Genomic DNA, 10,527 nt, shown 5'->3' with positions numbered 1-10,527 from the left:
AGGTAGGAAGCAGACCTTGGAGTGTGCCACTCTGAAGCCACACTGCTAAGGCTCTTGGAGGTTGTTCTGCCTTTGACTGAGCGACAGCAGAAGCTCCTGATAGGAGGGCTTTATGGAGTCATTTTAAATGGATGTGATGACACAAGATGGTCTGCAGCATTGTTGAAAATTACATTTGAGAAGGTACTTCAGATTTCAGACGTGTTAAACTGATTCCCATTAGCATTCGGTTCTATGATTGTGCATGAAGGATAGAGATGCTGCTTGTGTTTTCTAAAGACCTGGAGTGCGAGGCTGTTTTAAAGGGTTCATTTATTGCTCTTTAGAAGATCGAGACTTTTTTTGCTCCCGCTGAGTGTGAAGGTAAACCTCATTGCTCGGAGAGCGGATCTACTATTAAGCATAAAAGAGCGGGAATGAGTCACGGCGAGTGCGAGAAACAGAGCTCTGCGGGAGCTCCGTGTGTCGGCGCCTTTAAAAAATAAATAAATAAATAAAAAACTCCCGACCCCACAAGAAAAACAGGTGGATCAATGAGGAGAAGATGATAAGGCCACCGAAGCGAGGTCTAAACACAAATCCAAAGGCGCGGCTTAAAGCCGAGTGTGTTTCACTTCACTATAAGATGCTGCGTGAGGGCGGGGGGATTGACCGCATGATTGATTTTTCCTTTTTGAATCGGAACGATCGATTTTGTTCAAGCTACCAAACGGTGAGTAAAACACACCCGGCGCTTCTGGAAGAAGCTTCAGATCCATCAAGAGCCCGAGCAAGATAAAGGGCTTGCTGATGAATTCTTTTCTGTGAATGCGAGGAGAAGTCCTGAAATCGTTCCAAAAATATCCACTAGGGTGTCTAGACGTAATCGTGAAGACCACCGGGAATCTGTCACCGGCTAATGAGGGGACTTCTTGAGCAGGAAGGTCATCGCCATGGGCAACAAGAGCGAGTCACTGTCACTCGGTTATCTTCTTGCGCAGTGCCACTAAACGTGTCTGAATGGCGCGGGTGATGAAGGGCGCTGAAGGGTGTTTGAGTTAAGACCCCCCACGGCTCCATCGCGCAGCTGAATAGACGTGCTGTTCGGTTTAATGGCCTCCGGCGGAAGGAATATCGTTACTGAAAAATCAGAGCCGTGAGCTTCCAGAGGTGGAGTCTGAACCCACTCGAAACAAGTGGATCACAATGCATCACTACAGGGTGAACTGCATCCAGTCTGCGGAGCCTGGACTGCTCGTGAGCGCTCGTGAGCGCGTCATTTCAGCTCTGAACCTGAGACCTGAGCACGAGTGTGATATCATTTGCACGATCCTTCAGATAAATGAATCCACGTTAATGCCATTAGGCATTTTAATTACCGTGTACACTCGTCTGGCACGGGGCTTTTTATTCCTCAAATCGGACTTACGAGCAAAACAATGGAAATCCAATCCCAGCACTGAGAAGGGTATAATCATAGTAATGCCAGGAGACGTGAAAACGTTACTGTGCACTAATTAAACACGGAAGGGTGTGTTTCCTGATGAGTGATGAATTCTAAAAAAAAAACATGAAATTCTCCTGTGGAGTGTAATTTAAGCCGTCAAGAAGCCTGTTAATATTTCACTCACTGCGCGCGTGTGTGTGTGTGTGTGTGTGTGTGTGTGTGTGTGTGTGTGTGTGTGTGTGAGAACGTGGGTGTTTTAGAAACTAGGTGTGAACTGGAGAGTCAAATACGGGATTCTGAATCTGTTGAAAACTACAAAACAGAGACAAAAGGGAGACGTGTGCAGGGAGAGCTGAAGACAGAGACCGGAGACGGCACGGGAAAGACGGGCAAATAGAGAGATAGAGAGCATTGGAGAGAGCTAGAGATAGAGGGGTGTACAGAGAAACAGATAGAGAGAGGGAGAGACAAACGCAGAAAGATTGGCATAGAGAGAGAGAGAGAGAGAGAGAGAGAGAGAGAGAGAGAGAGAGAGAGAGAGAGAGAGAGAGAGAGAGTCAGAAATATAGAAAAAAGGAACACAAACTGGCAGACAGACAGACAGACAGACAGACAGACAGACAGACAGACAGACAGACGGACAGACGGACAGACGGACGGACAGATGGACAGACGGACAGACAGACAGGGCAACACAAAGAGAGCCATATAGGCTGAAAGAGACAGAAAAAGAGTGACACGGGCAGAGAGAGAGAAAGAGAGAGACATTTATAAATGACCACAGTCTCCATGGGCCATTGCTTCAAACCACAAATAAAATAATCAATAATAAATAATCACAGTGAAAGAGAGAGAGAGAGAGAGAGAGAGAGAGAGAGAGAGAGAGAGAGAGAGAGAGAGAGAGAGATTGTAGCAGATTTAAGGAACGCTGCCAACAAGTAAACATTGGGCCGAGTGTGAGAAATTACACCAATTACACTCTGTTCTTTTACGTTAACCAGAAATGCTGCCTTTTTTACGCTCCTCCTGAGTAACACACACTGAAACACTGTGCAGACAAAAGTATCGGGACACCTGACTGCTGCACCCGCACACGGTTCTTCAGTTGCACTAAAAAACCTTATGGTGTGTTGAGGAAGTGGGTCCTGATATTCCCTTTTCAGGTAATGGATCATGGTACTACACGACACCACAGGTTTCTGGATTCTGATTGGTTGATTCCTTCTCACAGGTTGATAATGAATGTGCTGACACTGGTTTTTAGGTGAGAGGTGATACTGTAGCAGGTGTGTTTATGTGTGTGTGTGTGTGTGTGTGTGTGTGTGTGTGTGTGTGTGTGTGTGTGTGTGTGTGTGTTTGATGCGTAGTGGTTCTTTTCTCATGAAGAAACCAACCTGGAGAGGCGAACTCTATTCTAGCTCGTGCTTCAATGCTCAATTCGCACTCGCACACCGAGACGAAGAGCCGCTCACGTCTGCAAATGCGTCTCAATCGCTGAAAGAACTGGCGACCAAAATGCATGCTGGGAAATTGGTGTGCGTGCCTAAAGCTCGCAGTCACGTCACGTTCGGGGGAAGAGGAAATGAGAGGAGAGAGATGAAGAAGAGGTACAGAGCCTCCCACACTTCGTTCGTTTACGTCAGGCTTTACAAATATACGCGGATGTAATATACTTACCACACACACAAAAACACACACACACACACACACAAGCACACACTTTTTTTCCTTAAATTTCTAAAGAGGCTCTTTTCTGATGCTAATGATCAGCTTCTGAAGGTCTCTGTAGATGAACATTTTTGAGATGCCACACACACACACACACACACACACAAACACACAAACACACACACTCAGCACAGATGAGTCACTCAAAGCACCAAAGTCATTTCAGGTAAAGTTAAAGTAGCTCTTAATCAGTAATTCATGAGTAATCACATAGATGTTTCTCGGGTATCATAGAGAATACATGCACTAAATCTAATCTGTAATGATCGGATCAGGATTTGATCAGACAGCATTGGCTTTCTTTAAAACAGGTTCGGAATATCTATTGATCTAACCGGCTAAAAAACAAACTAACTGGTTAGACCCAGTATTTATGATACCGGTCATTGAGATCAGACATGTAATTGATGAGATTAGATTAGATGATCAGATTTTAGATACACTCATAGAGAATGTACAGAAGAAGAGCTAGACACCAGCCAGATGATTAATTCGATCCGATATTGATTATACCATGCAATGAGATTAGACCCAATTTTATTAGATTTTCTTAGATTAGATTATAAGTTTAGGGTTCTATAGGGTTCTATAGGGTTCTTTCTCTCTCTCTCTCTCTCTCTCTCTCTCTCTCTCTCTCTCTCTCTCTCTCTCTCTATATATATATATATATATATATATATATATATATATATATATATATATATATATATATATATATATATATATATATATATATATCCTGATCAGTTCTTTAATCTAATACTCAGTTAAATCTAATCATTGGTCTATATATATATATATAAAATGAGTAGCACCTATAAAATAATCTGTTAAATATTAAGATTAGACCAATGATTAGATTTAACTGAGTATTAGATTAAAGAACTAATCAGGATTTGTGATAATACAAGTTATAAACAGACTTACATCTGATTACACCGTGCACTGAGACTCGACCACTTATTGATTAGGTTAGATCAGCTTAGATTAGATCAAATCAAAAATAAATTAAGGGCACGCACTAATGATGGTGTGTTTTAAGAGAGCAGCTATAAATGATCAACTAATCAAACCCACTACTGTTTATACCAGACAGTGACATCAGATTAACCAGGGACTGTCCAGCCATTAATTAGATTAGACTGATGATAAATTTAGGGTAATTACTAAATTAAAGTTATATTGAGCAGATATACCAACAAACCATTATTACCAGAATTCATTGTAGCAGTTATTGATAACAGACCAGTCATTGATTATGGTTTTAGATTAGATAACTCAATTTCAATTTTCAATGTATTTGTAAAGCAATTTAAAACAAGATCTTGATTAGACCTAATTAGATTGGACTAGATTATATAAAATTATGTTGGTTTAGATTAGACCAGACTTGATAAGATTGGAATAGATTACATTACGTTAGATTAAGATTTGAATAGACTGATGATCAGTTCAGGGTAAATATTAATTAGTTCAGTTAATATTAAAATATGGAAAGATGAACGAGTGTATTGTTTTACCCCAGGCTTTAAGATTAGACTTGCTTTTGATTAGATTGGTCATGGATTTAGGCTAAAAGCACATTAGAAACAGAATTGATCAGATCAACTAGTAAATATTGATTGGACTATTTATTGATCTTGTATATATTGATTAGACCAGACATTCATTTGACTTGGTTCTTGATACATTATGCATGAAATCTACTCTGTACTGATCAAGTAATAATTACTAATACTACTAGTAGATCAGACCAGGTTTGAATCACTAATACTACTAATAGATCAGACCAGGTATTAATCACTAATACTACTAATAGATCAGACCGGGTACTTATTACTAATACAACTAGTAGATCAGACCAGGTATTAATCGCTAATACTACTAATAGATTAGACCCGGTACTAAATACTAATACTACTAGTAGATCAGACCAGTTATTAATCACTAATACTACTGATAGATCAGACCAGGTAATAATTACTAATACTAGTAGTAGATCAGACTAGGTATTAATCACTAATACTACTAATAGATCAGACCAGGTACTAATTACTAATACTACTAGTAGATTACACCAGGAATTAATTACTAATACTACTAATAGATCAGACCAGGTAGGTATTATTAATACTACTAATAGATCAGACTGAGTATTAGTCACTAATAGTACTAGTAGATCAGACCATGTACTAATTACTAATACTACTAATGTATCAGACCATGTATTAATCACTAACTGTACTAGTAGATTAGACCAGGTATTATTCAACTAACAGTACTAATAGATCAGACCAGTCATATTAATTACATTTCATCCAAGCAAACGAGATGTACACTGGGTACTAATGCTTGTGTGGTTTAAAAGCATCAGACAGGCTCATTGGACTGGGACTGAATGAAAATCAGACATTGATTAGACATTTCTAACATTTAGATATATTGTGTTTAATTCTGTGTTAGATAAGCAGTTCAGATTGCGTGTGTGTGTGTGTGTGTGTGTGTGTGTGTGTGTGTGTGTGTGTGTGTGTGTGTGTGTCTGTGTGTGTGTGTGTGTGTGTATCTATCTATCTATCTATCTATCTATCTATCTATCTATCTATCTATCTATCTATCTATCTATCTATCTATCTATCTATCTATATATATATCTATATGTATGTATGTATGTATGTCTGTATGTTCACTCCCTCACCTCCTTCTTCACGGTTCGGATCAGCCTCTGGCGCGTCTCGCCTTCTGAAGCCGCGGAAAACCGTTGAAACGACATCACTCCAGTCATTACCGGCAATTACACTTCCAATAATAATAATTTGTTGTGCTTATTTATTTTATTCTCTCTCTATTTTTTTAAACAAAAGCGCACTTCCGGGCTGAAGACTAAACTCTCTCTTCTTCACGACCAGATGATTTCCTCCTCACCTGGCCTCGCGGTTGCCATGGTTCCGGTGCGCTCGAGCCCAGCAGCGCTCGCGACTCCGGATATTCCGAGAGGATAAAGCAGGAGCGCGCGCGGGGGCTCGTGCGCTCATCAGGAAGGCCACGCCTTTTAAAGAGACAGGACTCCGGATGCTTTTGAATGGAATTAACAATAAAATACTATATAAATATTGTTGGGTTTTCCTTCCTTTTTTATGTTTCGACTAATTATGGCGCCTTGAATGATAGAATGTTAAATACATGCCTACAATAATCAGTCTCATATCTGTGACGAATCTAAAAAATAAACCACAGACTATATAAGACAAACAAATAACTCAAAATAGAAATAAAAATGACCTGTTTTATTTGGGTGTCACAATTTCACCACAATCTGCACTGATTCCTTTCGTTCTGTGGTAAAACACACTTCATCCATTTGTTTTGGTACCCAGCCATCAGGGGTTCATTTGGGAAATGAGAATTTCTACACGATAGCGAAATGTTAACGATTAATTCATCCATTAAACCTACTGCATCGTCCACCACAGATCCTCTTCAAATGTTAAAAACCCTGTTGTAATTATTAACAAGAGTATTAATGACAATTCTTATTATGATACATTTAGTAGGGTTTTGTTCTTGGAGGGTATCAATGGGGTCCCAAAGAAAGAGTCGTTCTACAAAGGGCCTTGGGAAGGGTTGGTTGTAGTATCAGAAAGGGTTCTTGTAGGTCAGTAAAAAAGGAGTTATTTTCGGAACCATTTACTGAATGGCTCATTCAGTAAATGGTCTTGGTCTTCCTCAAACTTTTATTTGAGAGTGTAAGAGGAATAACTTTTGAGCTGCAACGATGGTGTGAACACCGCAGCTTCCAACCATCACCACCATTCAATACTGTTCAATGCAGATCATGAGAAATACTATGAAGCTCGAAGCGAATCATCAGCTATCTGAACATGGGTCAAAGACCTGAGACGCTTTTTCCGACAAGAGCTTAACGTCAAATTAGTGCATTTTTAAAAGGGTTGAATGGTACATGTAAAAGCTGTTACCTGCTACTCTTTTAGGGTTTAGGTAGACAAACACATTGTGTAGAGCAGCAATAAATTAGACTGATAAATCATTAGATTACTACTGTAATCAGGTGTTGAGATTAAATCATCTGATCTGGACTGCGCACTAGTTTAGGACTTGTTAAGTGATTATTAGAATTAATACTATTTGTTTCTTAAATTTTCAGAATACGATTCTGGTTAAATACAGCCATAGGATACATTTAGGAGAACATCATTGCATATTTATGTTAAAGGCTATCTTGAGGTTTATAAAGCATAAACACTGCCATCTAGTGCAAAAAACGAAAACTATAAATTATATTCTTACCTGTAAGTAAGGATGGTCTTTTTTTAACTGGTACGTAATTGGGTCAATACCGGACTACTGATAGGCTTTAAAACAAACTGTACTGTTATCGATATTGTTTTATCTCTGTATACTTCAGCGTTAATGGTGAATAAGAAGCTGCTGATTTTAAATTTTCCATCCATGAATGATGTCTTCACTTGGCAGACATTTTCTTGATGTATGTGATATTCATGCATGTGTGTGGTGTGTGTCTGTGTGTAGACAATCAGACATGGTGGCGATATAATGTTATAATGAACAAAGGAAGCAACACGAGTAAATTAATAAAACCTTTACAAACATCACACCATTTACCTCAAACAATGTGCTGTATTTACGTCGTCATCTTCCGATTCCAACTACAACTTCCCTGCCTCAGCCTCAAGCGATGGCAACATTCATAATAAGATGAGTTTTAAGTTGCTGATAGTTTTTTTGGGTTGCAGCCTGATGTCATTACGAGAGCGGCCTCTGACAACCAGTGACAACACTTCTGGTTATTAACGTAGCCCAAGTATTTGTTAGATTCACCCACCAACCACATGCATTAAAAAGTAAATGATTTTATTTTAATAGTAATGAATACGAAAAAAATGCAACTATTATAGTAAACATGCTCTTTTTATGGGCGATATATATCTCTTGAAAAGTAATGCTGATTTGTCTGTATGGTGCATAACAAAATAATAATAAATATATAATAAATAATAAATTAAATATATAATAAATACCATAATAAATAGATTAAAAATAATAATTAAATCTCCACAACAACACTGGTATCCACTCCGGCGCATGTCATTTTCTGTTAAAGACCGACCCGCCCCCTATTAAAAAAAGGAAATTTTATGTGGCCTCACAGATAAGAATTAGGAGACCCCTGCATTTAATGAACATGTTTCTGCAATCTGATACACCGTCAAATTGCTGTTTTAATAGTTTCAGTATTTCACTGAGCTTCTGTGACAAAACACCACAAGTACAGACGTCAATCTCAGAAAATGTTATTGATTATGCATTTTGAGAAGGATCACCTTACAGGACAACAACAGCGTTATTTTTTTTTCTTTTCCTCTTTGCCGACTGCCACACTTGCACATTGGACTTTACCTGAGAACAAACACAGGTTCATGGTAAGTTTTGTAAATGACGCATGCAACAGCACCAAAAGAACTGGAATTAGATACGTCTCTTTTCTGAAGCCTCCTGCTGGTCATTCTGACCTCACCTCGTGGTTCATACTCTCCAGCACCGTCCCGACAGCAGTGTGAACAGACCTTTTCTGCACACTATACACTGCTGATGCGGGAACAGTGTTATCATTCGCCTTCTTCGGGGGTGTAGCTATTCGTAAAGAAGCCTTCACAACGTCGGTCCATTTAGGTCGCGTAGGTGACACGGGTTTACGCTGCTGATCATACATAATGGAAGTGTTGTGTTTCCATGCAGAAGAAGACCGAAGTGTTGTGACCGGTTTCAACGGGTCCATCTGCCCCTTCTGCAGCACCTTGTTGACTTTCCGTTTATAGTCTTCTTTCCTTTGAAAGACCCCGAAACGGATTTGTCTATGGGGATTTTTCTGAAAACAAACAAAGGATCTCTGTAAGTTCTCAATGATGCTGGAATTAGATGCATCTCTTTTCTCCTATATCGCCACCTGCTGGTCATTTTGCCCTCACCTTGCTCTGCTCACTCTTCAGCTCCGGATCAGTGTAGGTATTAACCATGTCATTACACGTTGAATGTGTTGGAGTCAGAGAATCAACAGAGATATCACCAAAAAGGCTTGTGATGATTTCCTGATCTGCCTCATCCTGCAAACTATTCGCTGATGGAGCAAGGTCAGTCTCAGGATCCGCCTTCTTCAGGGGTGTGGCTCTTGGTGGAAGAGGAACCTTCATGGCGTGTCTCCATTTGGGCCATGTAGGCGTCACAGGTTCACACTGCTGATCACCAAGAACGGAAATGTTGTGTTTCCATGCAGGAGAAGACCGAAGTGTTGTAAAGGGTTCTTTAGGAGCTGAGGGTTTCACAGGTTCCATCTGCCCCTTCTGCAGCACCTTGTTGACTTTCCGTTTATAGTCTTCTTTCCTTTGAAAGACCCCGAAACGGATTTGTCTATGGGGCTTTTCCTGAAAACAAATAAAAGATCTCTGTAAGTTCTCAATGATTCTGGAATTAGATGCATTTCTTTTCTCCTATGTCGCCACCTGCTGGTCATTTTGCCCTCACCTTGCTCTGCTTACTCTTCAGCTCCGGATCAGTGTAGGTATTAACCATGTCATAACACATTGAATGTGTTGGAGTCAGAGAATCAACAGAGATATCACCAAAAAGTCTTGTGATGATTTCCTGATCTGCCTCATCCTGCACACTATTCGCTGATGGAGCAAGGTCAGTCTCAGGATCCGCCTTCTTCGGGGGTTTGGCTCTTGGTGGAAGAGGAACCTTCATGGCGTGTCTCCATTTGGACCGTGTAGGCGTCACAGGTTCACACTGCTGATCACCAAGAACGGAAATGTTGTGTTTCCATGCAGGAGAAGACCGAAGTGTTGTGACGGGTTCTTCAGGAGCTGAGGGTTTCACTGGTTCCATCTGCTTCTTCTGCACCGACTTGTTGACTTTCTTATTATTCCTTTCTTTCTTTGGAGGCCACCTGAAAAGGACTTGTTCACGGGGAATTTTCTGAAAACAAACACAAGTTTCATTAAATATGTTTTGTTCTCCTTACGCAGTCACTCAGCTTTATGGTTAATATTACATTTATCTGAGGTGGAGTCGGTGACGTCGGTGATGTCCTTCTCTGTCCATGGATCTCAGCTATAATGTCTCGGGTGTCATCGTGAGGATCTCTGACTGTAATCTGTAGGGAGATATGGATGACATGCTTGAGGAATATGACAGGAACGAGCCAAATGGCTGGTGTTCTTGCGGAAATGCATTTCTTACCACCTTCCTCGGCTGTGGAAAGGAAGTTGGGAAAAATGGTCCACCTGAAGAAAAGAGAAAGAATGGAAACGCTTCAGTGCTTGTCCCAAATCAGAACC

The 10,527-nt window shown here is 40.2% G+C and overlaps 2 protein-coding genes across 4 annotated transcripts in view; both read right to left on the bottom strand.

The window, feature by feature from the left end:
- The window catches only part of sgsm1a (small G protein signaling modulator 1a), a 22,566-nt gene extending 16,499 nt beyond the window's left edge, over positions 1–6,067 (bottom strand). For all 3 annotated transcript variants that reach the window (XM_083527190.1, XM_083527191.1, XM_083527192.1), the window contains exon 1: positions 5,850–6,067. In XM_083527190.1, the coding sequence (XP_083383316.1) occupies positions 5,850–5,936 (87 nt within the window). In that variant the 5' untranslated portion in view covers positions 5,937–6,067. The remainder of the gene's footprint in view (positions 1–5,849) is intronic.
- A 2,136-nt stretch (positions 6,068–8,203) lies between these two features.
- On the bottom strand, positions 8,204–10,468 carry LOC310718408 (uncharacterized protein). Its single transcript, XM_083527220.1, has 6 exons — positions 10,430–10,468; positions 10,242–10,343; positions 9,713–10,165; positions 9,160–9,612; positions 8,709–9,059; positions 8,204–8,590 (listed from the first exon to the last, which is right to left on the bottom strand). Exons 3-6 carry the CDS (start codon positions 10,073–10,075, stop codon positions 8,516–8,518), a joined length of 1,242 nt encoding a protein of 413 aa, XP_083383346.1. The 5' UTR covers positions 10,076–10,165; positions 10,242–10,343; positions 10,430–10,468; the 3' UTR covers positions 8,204–8,515.
- Positions 10,469–10,527: the final 59 nt, after the last annotated feature.

The sequence above is a fragment of the Silurus aristotelis genome (assembly GCF_946808225.1).
Source record: "Silurus aristotelis genome assembly, chromosome: 23".
In the NCBI taxonomy this organism is placed as follows: domain Eukaryota; kingdom Metazoa; phylum Chordata; class Actinopteri; order Siluriformes; family Siluridae; genus Silurus; species Silurus aristotelis.
This window is presented reverse-complemented; position numbering and strand designations above follow the sequence as displayed.